Source organism: Amphiprion ocellaris, chromosome 19, assembly GCF_022539595.1.
Source record: "Amphiprion ocellaris isolate individual 3 ecotype Okinawa chromosome 19, ASM2253959v1, whole genome shotgun sequence".
NCBI lineage: Eukaryota > Metazoa > Chordata > Actinopteri > Pomacentridae > Amphiprion > Amphiprion ocellaris.
In genome coordinates this window covers 5,221,863-5,245,218 of record NC_072784.1, presented here as the reverse complement: position 1 = coordinate 5,245,218, position 23,356 = coordinate 5,221,863, and the positions used below count along the sequence as shown (strand labels likewise).

The 23,356-nt window shown below is 41.9% G+C and overlaps 2 protein-coding genes across 2 annotated transcripts; one reads left to right on the top strand and one right to left on the bottom strand.

Annotated features, from left to right (window-relative positions):
* Positions 1-1,879: 1,879 nt before the first annotated feature.
* Positions 1,880-12,458, top strand: si:ch211-106h11.3 (CCN family member 1). Its single transcript, XM_023273598.3, has 5 exons — positions 1,880-2,120; positions 3,764-3,977; positions 4,855-5,295; positions 5,779-5,957; positions 9,866-12,458. The coding sequence occupies exons 1-5, from the start codon at positions 2,070-2,072 to the stop codon at positions 10,169-10,171; spliced, it is 1,191 nt and encodes a 396-aa protein (XP_023129366.2). The 5' UTR covers positions 1,880-2,069; the 3' UTR covers positions 10,172-12,458.
* A 2,886-nt stretch (positions 12,459-15,344) lies between these two features.
* ddx39ab (DEAD (Asp-Glu-Ala-Asp) box polypeptide 39Ab) lies at positions 15,345-23,171 on the bottom strand. The gene is made up of 10 exons (XM_023273581.3): positions 23,042-23,171; positions 20,841-21,057; positions 20,387-20,514; positions 18,346-18,622; positions 18,103-18,221; positions 17,817-17,948; positions 17,145-17,254; positions 16,800-16,944; positions 16,268-16,415; positions 15,345-15,905 (listed from the first exon to the last, which is right to left on the bottom strand). The coding sequence occupies exons 2-10, from the start codon at positions 21,046-21,048 to the stop codon at positions 15,889-15,891; spliced, it is 1,284 nt and encodes a 427-aa protein (XP_023129349.1). The 5' UTR covers positions 21,049-21,057; positions 23,042-23,171; the 3' UTR covers positions 15,345-15,888.
* Positions 23,172-23,356: the final 185 nt, after the last annotated feature.

The following is a 23,356-nucleotide window of genomic DNA, read 5'->3' as shown; positions in this document are numbered from 1 at the left end:
CGCGGAGGAGGGCAAGTTCCCGGAGGCAGTGTCTGGTATCCCCCAGAGCTCATGAATGGCTCCTCTTTGGCGTGTGTTGGAAACTCTGCATGTTTGCGCATTACGTCTTGTTAGGCTGGACAGGCAAAGTGGAAAAGGACGAATTCTTTGATGAGTCAATGGAAGTTTCATATAAAAAAAAGAAAAACTTATTCTGTGTCTGTTGCGAGGGTGGGTGCGCACACAGACACACACACAACACAAAATCCTGTGTTTTTTCTCATTTAATTTTCTGTCGCCGTGCTGGGCTTGTTTACACGGGTCTGTTACATCACCTCCGTGCACTGACAGAGAGAGATGGATTGTGTGGGAAGAGGATGGAGGTTTGGTGAATACATAATTTTGCTCTCTGTGTAGGCCTCTGTGTGTGCGAGGACACTCTGTATATATGTACCGTAGCGTGTCTGTTTTTTTCTGCGCTTGTGGACTGAGTGTTGATATGCAAATCTAAGTAAGGAGGGTGTAGGCAGTGGAAGCTGAGTACATTCAAGTACTGGACGTGTGTTAAGCCTAGTGTGGGTCAAAATTGACCTGATTTAAAGTTTGAAAATGTGGAAAAAATGTATATTTTTACTGTGAAACTTCTGGTGTCCACATTTTGAACATTTTTGGGAAATTTTTGAACATTTTTTGGTGGGAAAAAAGAAATGTATCTTAAGAATATTCACAAAAAAAATCACACATAAAAATCAACCAAAATCCAGCGAATTTCGCTGGATTTTGGTTGATTTTTACGTGAATGTTCTTAAAGAAAATATTAGAAGTTTTACTGATATATATGGAATCACTTTAGATATTTTTAGGATTTTTTTGGAAGATTTTTACTCATTTTTGAAAATATTTACAAGAATTTTCTTGCCAATGTTGGGGGATTTTTTTTAAACTAAAACTTTTAAGGGAAACTTTTAAGGAATTATTGGAATTTTCTTCCTGAAGGTTTTGCAAATTTTCTGAAATTTGTGGAGTTTTTTTGCTGAATTTTTGGATTTTTTTCAGACAAGGAAACAATATTTTTTGATGCCCGTAAATGAGGACAACAGGAGGGTTAATGTAATGCTTGAGAGTGCATTGATGTAGAATATGTATTTAACCCTGTTGGACAGAGCATCAGTGTGTATCCGTGTTGAAACCAGCTCAGGCTTCCTGTGTGCGTGTCTGCAGAGATGACAGGAACATTATCCTCACCTCCGCTCTGCACCCTTCAATGAAAACCTAAAACCAAATGGGGTTTACATAGTATGTAACGCAGCCTGGGAACCTCTGAGATGTGGGCGCTAAATACAGGATATGGAAGGAGGGAAAAAAGGAGTGATTAATTGCACTGGAGATTATCATAATCATTTTCAACATCAGTTATATCCAGCTCCAAGGAACACTCCGCTCTGCCCGTGTATGTATTCTATCTGTCCAGCTCTTGTCTAAAAGTATTTTTATAAAGTGGGGGGAAGGAAATTCCTAGCTGTTTTCCATGGCTGCTCCCAGTATTAATGTAGCACAGACTAGCAGCTGAGTATATTTATTTTACTTTTCACAAAGCAGCAGCCGGACAGAGGTATGCGTGTGAAAAGAACTTTAAAGCATCAAAAATATTATTTTCGCTCGAACATAAATAAATAAACACCCCAAAGCCAGGTCCTCTTTGGAATGTAGTAATTCAGAATTTTTATGAATGACTGCATTCATGCTCGGCCACGCCCCCCCCAGCCCTCCTCCCCTCCCTGCTGGGATACCTTGGCCGCGCGCCTGCGTCCTAATTGGTTGAAGGAGGTCCTGGGTGGGCGTGGCCTCCATAAAAAGCACGGGGCTCGTATAAAAACAAGGCTCAAACTTTGATCGGTGAAAATTCACAAGTGATGCAGGACGTTTGAGGATAATTTCTCTTTTTTCCCCCCTACAGTCGGATTTAACCTTTTTGTGGACAGAAGCTAATTGTGGGTTTTGTTGTTGTTGGTTTTTTTTTTGTTTTTTTTTGGAGGATTTTACTTTTCCTGTGACAGTCTCTGCTCTCCTTATGTGAATCAGCTGACAGTATGGGGACGCTGCTGTTATTTGCTGCCTTGCAAGTGGCGACCGTGGGCTTGGTAAGTGCGTGAACTGAAGGTTGTGTGTCACTGTTGTGCTTCATTGCAAACAATGAGGACTAAGGACTCACGTGCCTGTACTGTACTGCAGCTCCGGGGGATTTGAGCTGCTGTCGTCTGGTCTGCATGCAGCCTAATCTAACGTTTACTGTTAGTATGACATGTCAAAAATGATGGTCTAATGATATCCTGCTCTCTGATAATCCAGCTCACGACCAGTGATTATTAATGTAGCTCCAGTATTGTCTCCTGGTTGCCGAAGTGGGGCTTATGGACCACCAGGAGGGATGTTTTAAGGGGTCCTCAGCAAAGGATAATTAATATAATTCTTTAAAAAGTAAAGTTAAACATCTGCATTGAAAAATATCACAAGTATGATAAGCAAAACTGCACTTATGATTGTTAAACTATCATTTATTACACTGTGTAATTATTATTACCAATGCAATTATGTGTCAGTTGTATTTTACTGGGGTTAGAGTTGATTATTATATACTGTTGGATTGTTTTTATGCTCTTTTACAGATTTTTTTTTACACATATCTACAGCTGTACATAGTGGCTAAAGACTCATTTTCTTTTTTTTTTTAAACCTGCAGCTAGTGCTCTAATGCATGTGTGCTTTTGTGTATGTACTTGAAAGCAAAAAAAAAAGACTGAAATTCCTTGTGTGTGTACAAATACTTGAAGCTGATTGTAATATTGCATCATATTTTCAGCTGGCCTTGTTTATAGAACATTCAGCGCCAACATAAACATGAATAAAGCACAATCCAATGTCAATTTTGAGCGTAAGTACTTCAAATTTGTACTTAAGTATAACACTTGAGCAACTGTAATTAGTTACACTGCTGTACTACACAAATATTCCCCAGTGATGCAACAAAGTTGTGTTTATTGAGGATCTATGTGTGTGTTTTAACCATTAACTATTTTTTCCTACGCTTCTATCCTACTGTAGCTCTAAATTTAAGCTACAGTAATATTATCCAACACTTATACCAATGGAGATAAAAATACACATAAGGTCAATATGAACTCGTTGCACACTATAAATACCGACAGGAATATTATGCGGCTTTTGGTGAGGAAGCACTTTAAGCACCACGTTACAAGCAACTCGGTCTGTAAATTGGAAGTTGCTGCTGCATCGTTTTATTGAATAATGTAAAATCAAAGCAGCGACGGTGGCACAGCAGAAAGTGGCAGAGTCAGGAGGGGATTCCTTTCGCTGATCTGGCCGTGGACAGTCAGGCTGATGGCTCCCTGTGATCTCAGTACCTGCTGGGAGTTGTTGAAGTGTCTCTTGTGATGTGTGTGGTTTCGTGTGTTGTGTGTGTGGACGCAGGAAGGGGTGAGAAACAAAAGATGTAGGAGCAGGGAGGTGGGGTGGGGTCAGAGAACGTCCCTTTCATCCCCGCTTGCCAGGCGAATGCCAAGCGGAAGGCGACAGAGGGTTACAGATACCCCTGTGGGCTTTCGGGACAGTGCTGAGTATTCAGGCGATGTTTAAACCACACTTTGAGGAATTTCTGTGATCTGGGTAACATGAGGCAAACTATTGTCCCGCCTGTTTCCAGTGTGACTTACTTGGTGTAGTAAGTTGGTTTCCTGACATTAACCGAAGCGTGCCCTTCCTGCAGGTGAGTGCCGGATGCCCGGTGGTGTGTGAGTGTCCAGCAGGGCCCCCATCCTGCCCCCCAGGGGTAAGTTCGGTCCCCGACGGCTGTGGCTGCTGCAAGGTGTGCGCCGCCCAGCTCAACCAAGACTGCCACGAGGGACGGCCCTGTGACCACCACAAAGGCCTGGAGTGCAACTACGGCAACGATGTGGGCCGTACCCATGGCATCTGCAGGGGTAGGTACCGCAAGAGGTGGCAGGAAGGCTGAATGGGGGCCGGGGGGAGGAGGGGGGAGGCGTTTTTGGGTTTAGATTGGGCACAGCTCGGGGTTGAGTGAGGGAATGTGTAACTTCAGGGTGGGGAAGCTGGCTTCCGAGCCAGGCGGCTGGGGTTTCTCTTTGATAGGGGCTTGAGGTTTAAAGCCTGTGCCACGTCTCAAAAACAGAGCACCTTCAGGAGCTGCGACTGAAACCTGGCCAACTCCGGGATTTATATAAGTACTCCAGTGTGTACACAAACAGCCCCATGAAACACACAAACACGCATGCACACACAGTGGTATTTTTATATGTGTGTTTATTTGGGGGTGTTTCTATATACAGGGGGGTATCCGGGGTGTTGTATGGGGAGTCCCGCTGAGGGAGTGAAGGGAAAGGACATTGTAAACAAGTCAAAATTCCCTTCTGGTCTAAGAATAGTGCTTGCTCCTTCAATGTGGAGATAGTGTGTCTCTTCCTCTCTCCTCTTATCTACCTACTGTGCTTATTAAAGATAAATCTGTGTAGATTCTCAGTCATCCACGCATTGGTGATCCTAAGAGTTTCTGGAAAAAACAACTGAACTTTTTTTGGTTATTGAAAACATTTCATCCAAGAGGCTTCTTCAGTTCTTTCTTCAGTTGAAGAAGCCTCTAGGATGAGAGCTAAAACGTCTTCAAGAACCACAAAGAGAAGTCCAGTCACTTTAAACAGAAGTTTTTATGTAGTGTGCTTACTCCTTTCTCTTAAATTCTCATCAGCCTAACATTTTTCTTTGGCTCAAGAATATTTTGATTTCCAAAGACACTGTTTTCTTAAGGTATCTCAACTTGTCTGTGTTTTTTCTTCTTCTCAGCCAAGGCTGAAGGTCGCTCCTGCGAATACAACGGGCGGATTTACCAGAACGGTGAGAATTTCCGTGCCGGTTGCAAGCACCAGTGCACCTGCATCGATGGAGCAGTAGGTTGTGTGCCCCTTTGCCCCAGCCATGTGCCCCTCGCATCCCCTTCTTGCCCCGCCCCGCAGCTGGTCAAGGTGCCAGGCCAGTGCTGCCTCAGCATCGACTGCCATAAGGGAACCACCGTCGTGCCCCCAGTGCACCGGCGACCCCAGCTACCCGCTTACCCACCCTACCCGTTCATCCCCTACCCGGCCTATCCCTACCCAAAGCCTTATCCAAAACCTTACCGGAAGCTGTATCCCTACAAACCCAAAAAGGACAAGGACACCATGGGCAACGAGCTGCTGGAAGTGGGGCGCAAGTGGGACAAGCCACGTGGAAACAAGCACCTGGCGGGTAAGAGAGGGTGCTGCCGTGTCGCCTCAGAGTGCCGTCTGTTTCCTCCAAGCAGTAAAGCATCATGTTTATGTTTTAGCCATTTTAGCCCCTTGACGCACAAACGGCCTCACTGTGAGCCTTCTCCTCTGCATCTGTGCATGTGTGTTAGCATTTATGTGAGGCTTATTTTCCACTGGCTCCTTGCACACCAGAGGTGCTCTCTCTCTCTCTCTCTCTCACACTGCCCTCACACAGCACATACCTCTGTCACCCAGCTTTCCCCTCTCTGTAATCACTCTCTCTGTGCGTCAGTGTTGCCTGTTCACTGAATAAGGCCAGTGTGCTTTGCATCTCTGCAGCTCTGCTTTTCCCTCTTACTCCCAGCCACCACTTTTCTCCCAGTTTAACTTTTGCTGATCTTGCTTCTCCCTCTCCATCTCTGGCTCGCCATATTTTGCATTGTCATTCTTCCTCACGTGTCCTTCTCTTTCATCCGTTTAGCCTGGAGGCAGGTGGGAGATCAGTGTGTGGTTCAGACCACTTCCTGGTCCCAGTGTTCCCGGAGCTGTGGGATGGGCGTTTCCTCTCGTGTTACCAATGACAATGCTCGCTGTAAGCTGATCAAGGAGACGCGTCTGTGCAACATTCGGCCCTGCAGCTCCATGTCTATCCCCGTTAAGGTGAGGAATGTATTTGGTGCTTTTAAGATTCTTATAAAGGGGACTCATTGTGAAGCTTCCTCTAATGGCCTGCAACCATGCAGCCCAGGCACCATGCTAAATAGATTCAGGAAAGAATTGGTCTCGAGGGGTCATATTGGTATTAATATCATGGCATGTATGCAGCCCCCACCCCTGGATCTCTCAGTAGCTGGAGCCTCTTTCTGGGCCATTCTGTCTATTCACAGTGCTGTTGCTGTGTGGGAGACATCCTCAGCAGGACGACAAGAGAGCTGAATGAGGCCGGGTTTACCTCTGTGAAACTTCAGTCCATGGTTGGGTCACTGTCAATTAAAGTACATCAATGCTTAAATTATTAGTTTAGGAAAAATACTCTCCATTATCCGGTGGACAGTCAGATGTGAAGATTGATACCACTCTTATATCTGTGCAGGAAAGATAAAGCAACAGTCAGTTAGCTTAGTTTAGCACAAAGCCTTGAAACTGCTTCTGTCCAAAGATAGTGAAATCGCCCTAAAGTTGCATTGTTAACATCATTTAAAAGTGAAGTATAAAAATGGCACTTCGACAGTTTACATGGTCATGTTATTTCTTGACAAAGTCTTTGTCTTTGCTAGTTGAATGGCAACTGCAGTCAGTGTTTTTCCTGCCTCAGAATCAACGTTTAGAGGGGTGTCACTATGCATGACAGTAATCACGATCAGTCCATGTATAGTAAAGGCAGTAGTTACCTTTTTTTAAAAAAATAATTCTATACATTTCCCTGTTTTTTCTGACTATTTGATAAACAAAACTGTTGATTACGCTTCAGTAAATTACACCACAATTAACCATGAAACCATTAGGGCACATACAAACAGTGTTCACATATGACGCTAAAAGTTGTTTGATCAGATCACAAGTGGACAGTTCTAACTGCTAGTGTGAATGTACTCAAAGCACATCGAGGAGGTTTTGACATTCAGCTGCTTAGATCGCATTCGGAGGTTGCTTTGGCTACATATTGCCACCTGCTTTTACGAGAGCGTATGCAAATCAAAAACAAACCGCCTGCCAAATGATGCCCTCTGTGTAAGTTCAAGTATATTCTCTTATTAGAACGCCAAAGGTGTCCATATAGATGCTGTGTATTTTAAGTGCATTGTGCACCTTAGATGATGTGGTTTGCCTGAACACACTAAAGAATATGCCCAGGTTGTAGACAAATAGTCACAGAGCGAAATAATCTGGAAGTATGTATGTGTCAGCAAAGATAAGAGCTGGTCGAATTCTCTAAAGGTTGAGAAAAATGCTTTAGTGCTTCTCTATATGTGTCCTTAAGCATAGGATACAATGGTGAATCCCATACAAAAGCAAAGTTTAGTACATAGTGTGGCTTGGTTCAGGTTTATAGTAGGACAAGGAGCTCAGAAATCAGTGGAGAGCTCACAGAGTCGCTGAGGTGCTTCAGGCATCGAGTAGGATGTCCCCTGGGCACCTTCCTATGCAGGTTTTCTCGGCGCATTTAACTAGGAAAAGACAGGGCTATAGTCCCCCATGCAATGGCCTGGATTCAATTCCAGCTCACGGCTCTTTGCTGCAGGTCTCCCCCCATTCTTCTCCCTGCTTTTCTGTCTGCTTCTCTACTAAGCTGTCCAATAAAGTCAACAGAAGGCTAAAAAAACTGGGAAGCGATATCTGGGAAGACCCAGAACTCTCTGGAGGGATTAGATATCTCATCTGGCCTGAGAATGCCTTGGGATCCTCAAAGAGAAACAGGAAATCATCATCGGTGAAAAAGACCAAGATATTTTTTCTTGACCTTTGACTTTTTTTCATCAAAGTGATTAGAAAGTCTTGAGGAAAAGACATAGGGCATCATTTTTGACTCCTCCACCAAAACCCCAGTCTTTATCTTTTTGATTTCTTCCTCTTATTTGCAGACGAGGCACAGGACGTGCAATGCTGCCTACTGCTGGTTAAAACAACGACATATTTGGTCTTTGCCAGTGGAAATGATGTACGTGTTTATTGGCATGGAAAGTGAGATGTGATCACAAGTTGTCACTCGAGATGCATTCTAGCACCAGGTGCAAACTGACGTACTTAGAGCTGTCTGCTTGTGATCAGATCTCCCAAGACTGAGGCACATGTTAATGCCAGGTGTGATTATGGCCACGGTCTCTGATAGCATTAAAAACTCAGTATGTTTGCACTAAAACATATTTTCAACTTGTTTTGAAGTTTTCTTTTTAAGTAGCTGGTGGTTACTGCAGCTCGTCTTTATGCGTAACACATAAATCTAAGAACTTTTCAGAGGCGTGACTGAGGAATAACTGACTGTGAGGCTTTGCTTTGGAGCTTTTTTGCGCTGAAAGTACGACGCTGTGGCTGACAGCTGCACTCAGTGGCACTGTGCTATGTGCTTTAGAGAGCGCCCGATTCGCCCACTCTGGTGCTCTCTCACATTTCATACACAGCACTCTCAGAAACATTCTGCCTCCTGCCGTGAGCCACTCAGGAGGCTAAAGGGTTGTTATGCACCTGTTTCGCTGCGTTCTCCCAGTGTTTGCAGAGCTGCTGTGGGTGTTAATGTGCATCAGTGTCAATCCTTAACTATTGTTGGCATGCTGTTTTCTCTGGCACTCATCTGCCGTTCTGACCTTTATTTTGCAGTCGCTCGTCTCCGTACTTAACTGCATTAACTTTGTTTTTCATGTCACGAATGATGAATAATGAGTTGCTTGTTGTTGCCGCGTGTTATGGCAGCTCTGATTCCAAGCAAATGGGAATGTGATCCCATAAAGCTTGGACTGGAAAGCAGTTTTCAGACTGCTCCACATTTCTCTAGCATTTGTAGCGAGAGTTTTTCAAGTGGTGTAGCTCTGGGGATCACCCAGTCTGTCCAGCAGACTCAATTTCTCAACAACTATTTGACAGATTGCCACATGAAGTTTGGTACAGATTTCCATGTTGATCAGTAGATAAATCCACCTGACCTTGGTGATCCCCTGACTTTTGTAAAGCCTCATATGCTGGCATAATTGAAATGTTGGACTGCACTGACTTGAAATTTGGTACGCACGTTCAGTCCTCTCAGTTATTCACATATTAAATAATTTACTTCAACTGATATGTCCTGAAATTCGAATTTGAATGGTACTGTCCCCATTTCAAGTGAAATCCTAGTCAGGACAACATAAAAATGATTAGTAAAACCAACAAACATCAATTGTTACAGAATAAAAGTTGGTCATTACTGCAATTAACCGCTACAGACGTCTATGTCATGGTGGCCCATTGTGAGTGAAAGTCTCACAGTACTCTTAGCCACACAAACACTGAAAACCACCTAACTTATCCACAACAATCATCAAAGTAACAATCTCATTACTTCTTTAACTATTGGTATTTTAACATTAACATTTCCATGGTTCTTTGCGCTGCCAACATAAAGTGCTTGTGGCCCAAATGACTGACTCATTGGGTCGCTACAGTTGAATTATTAATTGCAATCCATTAACTTGCAATTAATCAATAACATCCTTAGTATGCATTCAGAAGTCCTACAAGAAAATCACTTGCATTCTTGCTCGGGAATCTATCTACGAAATTTGCTGGATTTTGTCACTTGTTAAGTGAGTTTATCTTAAATGAAGTGGGATGAGACATTTTGACTAAAAATAAGACAAACAGACTTGGTAAGATTTTGAGTTTTTGCAGTGTGGTCTTAATGATCATTGAGTGGTCGGCAGAAGCTTTCAGTGCTAACCCCATCTGTAGAATGTTAGCACTAGATGAGCGTCCAAAACTTCCATCATTAATTTGCGTAGCATTTATCTTCAGGCACAGCTGTGCTTAAGTACAACCACATACAGCTGCTTTTACATATTTAGACTTTTCACTCTTTGTTCTTTCTCCATCCACAGAAGGGCAGGAAGTGTTCTCGCACCCATAAGGCCCCAGAGCCTCACCGCCTGTCCTATGCCGGCTGCAGGAGCACCCGCCTGTACAGACCCAACTACTGTGGAGTATGTAGGGACGGCCGCTGCTGCTCACCTCGCCGTACTCGCACAGCCAGCGTGACCTTTGCCTGCCCGGACGGTGAGCGCTTTAACAGGTCTGTGATGTTTATCCAGTCCTGCAAGTGCAGCGATGAGTGCAACCATCTCAACGAGGCTGCAATGCCTCCACAGCGGTGGCTCTACGGAGACACGCACAAGTTCAAGGACTAGTGGTACTGCCCTGCCCCACAACATTCCTTCGTAAAAACAGACTTTAACTCCCCCCCTAGCAATACCCATTATAGAATAGCTGTCTTTAGTGTATCTATGAGTAGACACAAGTGAGGTGCACACATCAAAACATCTGTTCTGGAAGATTATTTGGGGAGGAATGGGGAGAAGAAGAATGAATGAGATGGGCCAACCTCCATCTTGGAAAGTGACCAGCCCCTGCTTTAGTGTAGATAAAAAGTTGTTTCTGGCCTGGCCAGGCTTCAAGCTGTGACTGAATCTTTTGTGTACAACATGGATGCACACAGCCGCCATGTTGCTGCCGTGCTCCAAACGTTCCCTGAACTCTGGGACTTTCACTGGGAACAATGGAGCTGAGCTGAGAAACACAAGCACAACTCTCTCTTGTGTTTTGCCTGTTTTCTATAATTGATAATGTGGATTCACATTACAGTTGCTGAGCAATATATCAGTTAATAGAAAGCTGGCCTGGTGTTGCTTTGGAGCCCGGCTGGAATCATATGTCTGTGCACTCCAATATGTGAGTATTGATAAACCAAATGAAGACCGGTGTAGAAGACTGGGATGGTGGCAGCAGAAGAAGATGGAGGAGCATCTCAGATGTTCTGACAGGAATGTGGTTTGTGTCTTTTTATGGTATTTATTCACTGGTATTTATTGTGAGACAGACATGATGACACAGTGGCCTGCCACCGGGGAAGGTGGCGCTGCTATGTTTGGAGCATCAGCACGGCTGACCGAGGATCTGAGAGGGACTGAACAGCTGAGAGCTGTCAGTCATGAGATGGAGAGAAGGACTCCCACAGATCCAGGACCTGACCCCGGGGTCAGAGGTCCCAGTGGTCAGAAAGCCATATCTAATAATGGATGATGGAGGGTGCATGAGAAGAAAAGGTATGTACTGGAAAGAGACGGAGTCGAACCTAATGGGTTGAGGCTTTGTACGCATTAGTGGGGAATATGTCAAAGGTTGTTTACACAGCTGGACTCATCCCATGCCTCGCCTCCACAAGAAACTGAGACATTTAGCAAGCACCAGAAGAACAAGCCTGGGATTCTGGCGTCAAGAAGTCGACCACCTAATTCTGTGCAAATTACAATCCTGACTCTGAGAGAAAATCAGCCGCTCTCTGGTTTGCTATAAAAATAAAATCTGAAAACTGCGAGTGCTGAGGTAAACATGTAATTTGTGACTTGCGGGTGGAACCGCTCTGGTGCCTGATGTGGCCTGTAATCGAGCAGAGCTGCCTTTCACTGAAACAGAACAATAACTCATGTTTGAGCGTGTCTGTTTCTGAGAAAGGCTGTTGAAGGCGACTGCTGGAGTTTTATGTTGCTGCAGGCCTGATTAATGTCACTAAAGGACATTTGTAAAGACAGATTTGAAAGCAAATGTTTCTGTATTTTCTCATTTCTGTGGCTGAGACCGTTTTATTACGACTGAAGAACCCAAGCATCTTCCTTAACCGGTACTTGGGTTAAAGTTAGCGCACCTTACGACAGCCTCGATTCATGACCTAATCTTGCATCTCATGCGAATGTAATGCAGGGGGATTGAGAGGTCATTTCAAACTGGCTTTTTTAAATTTTTATTTTACTGTATACAGTACTTTAAATGGGTGATTTCATTTTTTCCTGTTGGGCCATAATATTAGACATTTTTACAGAATTCTGTGAAACTGGAAAATATTTCCTTCTTTTTTTTAAACATACAATAAAGTTTTCTATGAGTCTCTGCTGTCCCGACACCTTATCAGTGGTTTTTAACTTTACAGGTGATTAAAAGTGTTTTTGGTGTTGGTGTCATTGCTACTTGCCCATGTAGATGCTGTGGTTTTGGTACTGTATGTGTAGTTTTGTTAAGGGACACTATAGAGCAGCTATGTACAGATGCATTGTTACTTTCTTTGTAGTTCTATCTGCTGTATAAGGGCCAATCATTATACTGAAGTAGTCCATGTATAGTTTAGCACTGAACGAGGCAGGGTTCAGATCCTTTATGAGCATTAAGTGCCAATTTGAAAGCATGATGATTGTATGACTAGTAGTGTACATTAATACCATCTGTAATATTCTGTAATGAGTCATGCTTGTAAGATTATATGTTTAATAAAAGACTCAGAGGCTAAATAAAAAAAAAGATTTTTTACATGTTCATTACATTAATTTCTCTTGGAAGTTGGTTACATCACATATAATTGATTTCAGAGTTGGAATTGGTTCATCATTGTGCATTTTTTGAATAAAGAAATTTTCACTCTCATAATCAGTGTTGGCTATTTATTAAAGGTCAATGCTTCCTGCAATGTTAGATAAAATTATTCAGTGTTTATTTCAAGAAAACCTCTGGTGAACTTCGATTAAAATTTTTTTTTAATCTACAGTCAAGCCTGAAATTATTCATACCCCTAGCAAATTTTGACTTACTTTTATTCAACCAGCAAGTTTTTTTTTTTGATTGGAAATGACACAGGTGTTTCCCAAAAGATAATAAAATGATGTACAAGAGGCATCATTGTGGAAAAAATCATTTCTCAGCTTTTATTTAGACTTAAAAGTAACTTTAAGTTAAAATTTGCTAGTGGTATGAATAATTTCTAAGTTTTATATATCTAAAAGAGCCAATCCTTTGCAGGATGTTTTTTTAAAAAAAATCATTCCCTTCAAAATCTCATGCCTCTTGTTGAATCTTTGTTGCCTAGTTCCTAAACATCTACAGCTACTTTTATCTGAATCAACTGTATCTCTTTGTGAAACTTTAAAGTAAAAGGATAGTTATGACCAATAAAAATTTGCAGTTTATAGCATAATCATAACATTACAGCGGATGATTATAGGTAATACTATAGTATTGTTTCAGATGTTTACGTCTGGTAACTTTGTTTAGACTGATTTATCGATGGGTTTAATACATTAAATTTAGAAATTATCTCTTTTAGCAGTCATGTAATCTTTAAAATTCAACTCTGATGAATGAAATAATGCCAGTTTAATACCATTTAGGTCACATGTACAGTTGCATGCAAAATTAATCACCCCCCTGATATCTTTGACATTCTGGCAAAATGAGCAACGTTACAACTGCAGGCGATTAATAAATCATATAAGAGGTGAACAGTTAGTTTATTGAAATATAATACCAAAGCAAAAATCAAGATTTAATTCATAATCCATCCAAAATTTCTTTTTTTTTTTTACAAAAAGCAGGTTGTAAAATGATTCAACCCTCTATAAACAATGCTCTGTAAATACAGATAACTGCAGTACAACTCAAATGTCACACACCTGTATGTAGACATTTTGAGGTGAATTCAACAGTGACACATGCTAAACACTGAGTAATACTCATGTCAATAAAATGGGAACACTTTGTGTCAATACTCCCCATACGCCTCTTGCAAGCAACATGGTTAAAACCAGAGAGATAGTTGCTTTGCACAAGAAAGGAAATGGGTACAAGAAGACATCCATGTCATCTCCAGTGTGCTAAAACCAACCTATCAAAGCCACAGAAGTTCTGGGAGACGGTTCTATGGACTGCTGAGACAAAACTAGAGCTCTTTGGTCCCATGGATCAGAGGTATAAGAATGAGGCATGTGAGGAGAAGAACACCCTGCCTGCTGTGAAGCATGGTGGTGGATCTGTGATGCTGTGGGGGAGTTTTGCTTCTAATGGAAGCAGGACTCACCAAAGTATTGAAGGCACCATGGATTCAGGCAAGTACAATGATATTCTGGCCAAGAATGTCACTCAGTAATTGGACATTCCAGCGAGACCATGACCCCAAACACAAATCAAAATCAACAAAGACTTGGTTAGAGAAAAAAGCCTGGAAGGTTCTTGAGTGGCCATCACAATCTCCAGACTTGAACCCAATGAAGAATCTGTGGTGGGATGTGAAGAAAGCTGTTGCAGCACGTAGACCTAAGAACATTGCTGAGCTGGAGACCATTGCTCATGAGGAATGAGCTAAAACTCCCAATGAGCGCTGCCAAAAGCTCGTTAGAGACGATACCTCCTGTCTACAGCAGATCATTGCAGCAAAAGGATGATGCACGAAGTACTAAAGATACAACTTCATAGGGGCTCAATAATTTTGTAACCTGCTTTTTGTAAACAAGTTGAAATTTTGAATGGATTCCGAATTAAATGTTGATTTTTGCTTTGGAATTATATTTTAATAAACTAACTGTTCACCTCCTATATGATTTAATAATCGCCTGCAGTTGTAATGTTGCTCAAAGACTGTCAAAATGTCAGGGGGGTTGAATAATTTTGCATGTAACTGTATTACAGCAATCACTTTATGTTTGGAAACCTGCGTTGTAGGAGTTGGTTTGGTCCCTCAAAACCACTTCACTAACAACAAATGGAGTGGTTATTGTCTGTACAAAGCGCTTAAAATTATGCAAAGACAGAAGGATAATCGCTCCCGTTGGAGTCAACTTGTTGCCACATCACCAGAGCGTCTGAGGAGTTGTAGGGGAGCTGGTGTGCTCAGGAGGGTAAATGGGTGGGTGGAAAAAGTCTTGACCTTCAGAGATCTGCACATTCTGAAGCCATTTAAGGCAGGAATTGACTTTTTATTGAAAAAAAAAACCTAAATATGTAACCTTGGTACACAGAGATGAGTTTTTAGAGGTTTATTCAACGACTGGAGAGGGAGTCAAGTTTAACACTCACGATGACTACAAGTCTACAGCCATGCCAGCAGCTCTGCAATGCTTTCAACTCGATAGCAACATGTCATTTAGCAAGTACGCCACATACCGTCACCATCTTAAAGTGTTGGTATGATGAGCTTAATAGAGGTCATAAATTTGGTTATTAATCTCTAGGGACCATGAGTTTCCCATGAATTAATGTGGCTCCAATTAAAGCAGTGTGAGATATCAAGTGATATGTCTACAGTGCTATGCTGCTAGCATGGCTCATAACCCATCATTACCAAGCAGTCATCAGGCTAATTTTAGTGCATGTTTGCTAGACCCTTCCAAGGTTTGACTTGGCTAATATTTCCATTTATGATGTTTCATGTTTTTAATATTGCAAAACAAACATACCAAGAGATACATAGTGAGCATCAATTAATGTGTATACAGTGTGCCAATGACATACTTGAATCAAAATCTGGAAATTCAACACTAGGACTTCACTTAGTGACTGTTTATTGGAGGCATTCAGTTAGAAAGTCATAAAAACAGCTGCCATATGAGCCAAATGTGTCTCTTCACTCACATAACACTACATGCCTGCAGAATTACTATCTAAAGATCAACTTTTAGCACTGGGGGAAAACGTCTTATACAAATCTAGCTTGGATATAAAGAAAAACAAAAGATAAAAACGGTGGACACATGTTCCTCAGGATGACGTCTCTGAATGCTTCCCTGAAACGCTGCTCAACAGTGAGATCAATGATAACGGGGTAGAGACAAATAGCCTCGTAAGAGACCACAAAAGTAAAATGGCATTTTATAAAAAGTTTTAATGTCATTAAGCAAAAAACAAACCGGAAAAAAGACAAATTAAAACCATAACCCCCCCCCCGTCCCCCAAAAAACTAACAATAAAAATAAAATGTTTGGTGAACATAATAAGGGAACACGCAGAGATTTCAAATCAACAGTGAAGTACGTCTACTTCCAAATACAAGACAAGATCCGTGGAGGAGCCTTCTGTTGGGCCGGAGGACTCATCTGGACTGCTCGACTGCAGACAGACACAGGAGAAGAGACATGAGTTGAGCATGTAAAAGATCAGCACAATGAGCGACAGCTGAGCATACCGGCTTTTCACCAGCAGGTTAAACATGTAAAGGATTCGAGGAGAGCACCACGGTTACATGACTGCACCAACTGTTGTCTCTCATTGCCATAATGACTGAAGAGTTATTACAGAGGCTGATTATGTGAGGGGGAATCTTCAGAAGACTTCAGCATTAGCAGTTTGCTGTTTTGATAGCGAAAGGCCTTTAAGCCACAAGTTACAATCATCCCAACCCACCGCAGGAACTTTATTAAAACATCAAGCATCGATGCGTTTCGGCAGGCATTCGGAGACGGAAAACTTACTGTAAGAGGAGATGTCGATCTCATCTGGCAGCTCGGCCACATTGACCTCAAAGCGGTCCTGCACATCATTCAGGGTCTTGGCATCGGTCTCGTCAGACACAAAGGTTATAGCCAGGCCTTTGGTCCCAAACCTACCAGCACGAGCAACCTGAAGGGAAGAGAGAGTGGAATCATTAATTCATGTACCAAATACAGCAATTTCCAGACTATAAGCGGCTACTTTTTTCACACACTTTGAACCCTGCAGCTTAAACAGTGATGCGAATGTTCGGATCGGCCGACGGTGGAGACGAATGGACGAGCCGAATAATCTGATCATCCAAAGGTATATATATTTATAGACAGGTACGGCCTGTATAAGTACAAATTTGTTTTTCTTTTTAAACTTTAGTGTGTGCGGTTTATTTCCAGGTGTGCTCAATAGTCCGAACATTACGGTATGTAGTGTATTCAACAACGTGCAAACAATAGCATATGGCATTTAAAAGAAGATGGAAGAAGTGGCTGAATTGTCTCCCTTCTTGTTCCTCACCCTGTGCAAATAGGTGTCAGAGTCTTCTGGCATGTCGTAGTTGAAAACGATATTGACTCGCTCGATGTCCATCCCTCGGCCAAAGAGGTTTGTGGCCACCAGGATCCGCCTCTGGAAGTCCTTGAATTGCTGATAGCGAGACAGCCTTGGGGAGAGGGTTAGAAAGGGGCAGGAGGGAGGACAGAACCAGCCAGAGGATTATCAACACAGCTGCTGTCGGCATTACTGGACCGCATCCCCGCTTTGAAGGATGAGGCCTCGCGCTGCCATAAAGCCACTTAGCATTTGAAGCGCATGTTTATGAGCGTAAGTATGCGGGAGGAAGACGTTTGATGCGAGGCTCACCTTTCCTCCTGAGCCATTCCCCTGTGGATGGCGATGGCAGGGAAATTTTGTTCCACCAGAAGCTGAGACAGAGCGATGCAGCGCTGGACAGACTTGACGAAGATCACCACCTAGAGGCAAAGCGAGGGCATTAAAATACAAAATTTCAGTTGGTGCTCTGATGTTATTCGAATTATTCACTACATTTCACTGCCTTTCAAATGCACCGTAAGACTTAATGAGATGTTGTCCATAATGACTCAAGACCGTACAAAAATGCTTAAATTGGTCCCAATCAAATTAAAAATGACTCAAAATGTCTCCAAAATGACCAGAAATTTGCCCTTGATTAGCCGCTGTCCACAATGACCCAAACTTCATCCAAAATGAGTACAAAACATAAATAAAAAATCCAAAATGCACTTCAAATGTTGCCCAAGTGACACAAAATTGATTCAAAATGACTCAAGCAAGCAGTTTTATCAGTTTCTACACCTTAAGCTACAATAAGGAAATCTAACTGGTTGCTGGTGGTAGTTACACACAATAAATGTAGTTATTGTGATACTAAATTTTGTTCACAGTTGCATTTGGCTACATTTGTCTACTTGCTAGTACTTAAAACCTTGCAAAAAGCAGCAACAATTCAATAAGCAAAATGCTGCCAGGACAGATAAAGCTCCACTCATTTACCTGATTGAACTCCAGCACATCGAGCAAGTCAAACAGCTTGCGGTTTTTCTCGCTGTCCTTCAGCTTGCAGTAGTACTGTTGGAGGCCGTGGAGCGTCAGTTTGGTCTCGTCGTCCACAAACACCTCCATAGGCTGCGCAGGAGATGGCAGATTGAAGACATTAAGGTAAATTTACAGGCGTTATGAGTGAATTATGACAACTGCGAAACTTAAATTTGTGGCTGCTTTGACTCCGTTTCCTCCTGACAATAGCAGAAATTTAGAGGAAATTCCATTGTTTACTTACATCCTGCATGAATTTGCGGCACACTGGTCGGATCTCCTTACTCAGCGTGGCGCTGAACATCATGACCTGCTTCTCATGAGGTGTGATCCTGAAGATGTCCTGAACGTCACGCCTCATGTCTGCCACACAAAAAGAGGGAGGTCAGTCATAAGAATCAATCCTTATTAGGCTCTGATTAAACACAGTTCTTGACTTTATCAGGCAGGAAAACGAACAATTAGCAAAAAAAAAAAAAAAACGCACCGAGCTGCTCCAACATTTTGTCACACTCATCCAAGACAAAATGCTTGACGTTCTTCAGGCTCAGGGTCTTGTTCCGGATCAGAGCGAGGATGCGGCCAGGTGTTCCAACCACGATGTGAGGGCAGTTCTTCTTCAGGACGTCCTCATCCTTCTTGATGGCCAGACCGCCAAAGAATACTGCTGCTTTTACAGTGGGCATGTACTTGGAGAAGCGCTCGTACTCTTTGCTGATCTGGAAGGCCAGCTCTCGCGTGTGGCACATGACTAATACAGACACCTGAGGAGGAGACACACTGACATTCAGACGCTTTGCATTTTGACAATTTAATACATTTAAATCCATTTTAAGCAGTTGGAATAGCAACTGCTTATGTTTTATTTGAAGCTATATTTAATGCAAGCTTCAAATTCTTAAGCTTTTTCAATAACAAATAGAGAAATATCTGGACATGCGTGTGCATCTCAAACACTGTTCATTTGATCAGCTTTAAACTTGGTGGGTGTACAGCTGGGAACCCAGAAAAGTACAGCAGTCGATCTCAAACAGAAGAGCACACCAATTTAATAACGCCCATTTCTACTTTACATATTCAGCCATCATAGAACTATCCTTACAGACTGTTGTTAATGTTGTCTGTTATTTTCCTTAGCCCGTACTGACATATAAATCGATTTGGCAATGATTATCTAAACATCATGTCACATCAGGGATACAGTGAATTCATGTCGTATAGGTTAAAATATAATAATTAGCATTATTTTTATCAATAACATCAAACAGCAGTGACATGGAAACTAGGTGATGATTAGATGATGAAATAAACTGGTGAAATACTAACAGGACAAGCATTTGATACGTATTTTGAACATGTGTTATTCAAGCACAAAAAAACCCCCAAAACTCATCCTGAGAAGAGTTGCTAATTTGTTATTGCGTTAATCAAAAAGCATGAGAATTATTGTTAGAACAAATCAGTTGCTACAGTCCCAGACTACATTATATACACTACTGCTCAAAAGTTTGGGGTCATCTAGAAATGCTTTTAATTTTGAAAGAAAAGCATTTTTTTTAAGTGACGATAACATTAATCAGAAATCCAGTCTAGACATTGCTAATGTGGTAAATGACTATTCTAGCTGGAAACGGCTGATTTTTAATGGAATACAGAGTTACAGAGGAACATTTCCAGCAACCATCACTCCTGTGTTCTAATGCTACATTGTGTTAGCTGCTGTTGTTGAAAGGCTCATTGATGATTAGAAAACCCTCATGGAAAACATGAAATTGCCTGGGTGACCCCAAACTTTTCAACGGTAGTGTAGGGTGAAGGCAGGTCGCCAGTCTATCACAGGGCCAACACAGCGACAAACAAGCACAGTCACATCCACACCTACAGACAATTTAGAATCACCAATTAACCTCAACATGATTTTGGACTGTGGGAGGAAGCCGGAGAATCTGGAAAAACCCACGCATGCACAAGGAGAACATGCAAACTCCATGCATAAAGATCCAGGCTGGAATCTTTTATCTGCAAGGCGACGGTGCTAACCACCGAGCCACTATTGCTACTGTTTAATAACTCAAGCAGTCAGTGTCGAGTATGAAGTGGTCTGGATGAGCGGCTGGCCGGTCATAATGAGGAAGCTGCAAGCAGCAACACTGGAGGCCAAACAATTGGCCCATTCCAAACCCGCATGTTTTAAACAGCCAATGCACTAGTTTGATAAAGTCAAAACATCTGTGCATGAAAGAAAGCCATTACAATCGCAGTTCATAATTTAAAATCCACAGAAAATGTACAATACATTTTTTAAACTAGAGTTCTTGTAACTCTACACAAATAAAGCGGTAATGCATCATTATAAGTCACAGCTATTATCAACAAATGAGGTTGAGACCAGATTTTAGGGTATAAACGTGCTTTTGAAATGCAAAATTGTTCTGAATTTGAGCCAAAGGGCAGCTCCACTTATTGTTGAACCCAACCCACTACAACGCTGTTAATTTAATTAAATACACAAAAATATGTAAACTAACCTGCCCGTCAACAGGTTCGATCTGTTGGAGTGTCGCCAACACAAACACCGCCGTCTTGCCCATACCGGATTTGGCTTGGCAGAGGATGTCCATGCCAAGGATGGCTTGTGGGATGCATTCATGCTGGACTGGATTTGAAAAAGAACAGAAACCACCATAAACATATAAGAGAGTGTACCTTTCTTATTACCTGTGGAACAATTACAATTTCAAGATATTAGAGAGAGTGCTTTGAGGTGTGGCCATCCTGCTGGTGCTGATGCATTTTACGGGACGTAAAATCAGGTTCAGATCCCACAAAATACTTAAAGGCAACTATAACATGTCAAAGTCCCTTACTGAGTGCCTTATATCCTTGTACTGGCTGGTTAGTAGATTTCATTTCCTACAATGCAGGCATGATGTACAAAAAAACCCTCCTCATCAGAAGTTCACACGGCCAAAAGGTTCTCACCTTCAGACGGATGCTCAAAACCACAGTCAATGATGGCACGAAGCAGCTCTGGCTTGAGAAGGAAATCCCTGAAGCCGGAGCTGTGGATGGAAACATAGGAACCCTTCACCTCCTTCTTGCCTGCGGGGGCGGCGCTCTCAGGGGCTACTTGAGGCTCCTCATCTTCTTCATAGTCCAGCAGCTCGTTATCAACATCATTCTCAGCCATTGTGTGTGTCTGGAACACAGAAAATGCAGCCTTGTATTATTAAAAAATAAATAAATGCTGCAGTACGTCTTTTCACAAACACCTCGAGACGTAACCACATACACCTATAGTTTAGCCCTCTATTATTCCTGTGCATGTCAGGGTTTGATTTGTGGCAGATTTTTGCATGACCAGCGGGTTTCTTCTGGCTGGGAATAACATGGAAAATGACATGGAAATGAGACATTAAGAAATTGTGTTGGACGATGCTAAAGATAAATCTTTTACTATTTCCATGGGTTTTTACCATTATTACTGATACATAATGTTTACAATTATATATACGGTTGTTTTTAAAACTCTTAACGGTCTTGCTCCATCTTATTTATCTGAGCTTTTAACTTTACTGGACCAAAAAAGAGGTGAGGTCGTCTGATGAGCGGCTGCTTGAAGTACATAGGTCAAAATACAAACACTGGGGTGACTAGGGGTTTGCTGTAGCTGCACCCAGGCTCTGGAACATCATCACTGATCTGGGTCTTTTTAAATTAAAGCTCAAAACCTTTCTGTTTGAAATGGCTTTCAATACCCAGTGGCACGGCAACATTTTATTTCAGTTTTATGCTCAAGCTTATAAATGTATGTTTTAACACTGTTTATTTTTTTATAATTTTACTGCCATTTATATATGCAATTTGTATCTAACTTGTATCTAACTCATTGCCATATTGCACCTACATTGCTCATTTGTATTTGTACGGTATGTCACATTTGCACTAGTATGTTATTAAGCTGTGTTTTTTTGCTTTCTATTCTATTTATGTTTGTTCTCATTATATTACTTGTTCTCCATTTGTATATAAATTTATCCCTATTTGTTTATTTATGTTACTTATCTCTAAATTGCTGTTTTTTTTAACTCAATTTCATATGTCATTGTTGCACTGCCTGCTTGATATGCGAAAATTTTAATTGCCCCTTGGGGACAAATAAAGTTTTCTGAATCTGTTTTAAGTTACTGTATTGTTTTTAAGTTATTCATTTGTTTTGGGTTTTTTTGTTTGTTTTTTTAATCTGTGAAGCACTTTGGTCACCCTTTAGGCTGTTAAAAATGGCTATAAAAATAAACTTTGACTGACTGATTTATTAATTGATCTTTGTGAGCCTTGTCTGTGCAGGGCAGGACTTCTTGCTGGGTTAGCAGAGGGGGTTTCTTAACTAAGCCCATCTGTTGACATTTTAAGCACGTTTAGGTATCAAATTTGGACAAAGCTTGAAAGGTATAAATGTCTGCACGTCGTCACTACAAGATGGATTTGTTAGCCAAATCAGCAAAGACACCAGCGGTGGTATTAAAACAGAGGCTAATCATTAGCATCGCTGTGTACACCCCGCAGCTCCATTATTCATTGTGAGGCCAGAAAATGACATCTAGCTAGTAGATTAGGAATCACGAATCACTCCAGGCCTAACACCGAGTACGCAGCAGAATTATGTAAACAAAAAGCGCCACACGACACATATACTCGCACAATATCACAAACAAACGAGGTCACGAGTGGCCCGGAGATACCCGAAACTAACCGGTTAGCTTCTGTGCTTTTACTCCACTGCAAAGCCATTGTGTTGCATAACCAGCGCTAACGTGGCGAGCTAATTCCCTAAACGCAACGACTAATCAATTAAAAGGGGTGGCTAACCCAAACCTTTAAAATTAGCGGAGAATATATAAGCGTGTCTAAGACACACGTGAGATAGAAAACCAAATTAGTCGTACATGGTGTAAAGATTAACAAATATCACGAAGACTGGCAGGTTGGCTAAGCTACTAAGCTAGGCTACAAAATGCTAGGTAACACCTCCCCCTCCAGCAAACAATGAAGGGAGATATTTCATTCAAGAGTTGCTACTTTTTGACGAAAATGAAATAGATATAGTTTGTGAAATCGTAGACGTCAATTAAAGCTTTCTAAAGCCCGTAAATACTTCATTGAAGTTGGTTTAGCCTTCTTACCTTTACGGCGTTAGCTCCAACTGCACCGACAGATCAAAACCGCATGGGAGGCCTCAGTTGGTTTATACGAGTAACCGGAAGTCCCGCCTTCCCCGAAGCAGGTTTATGTCATTGGTGAGTTTGGACGGCGGCTGAAAAACACAGCCAGTGATTGGACGAGAAGTGTGCCGCAGTCCACCGCAGTTTAAAAAAGCGGGACATGGCAGTGCTGTACTCTGTGTACGGAAGCTCATGAGGAACAAAGAACATATAATATGAATAGAAATAATAATATAAATAATAAGGTAAAAAGTATCTTTTAAAATAATTCACAGA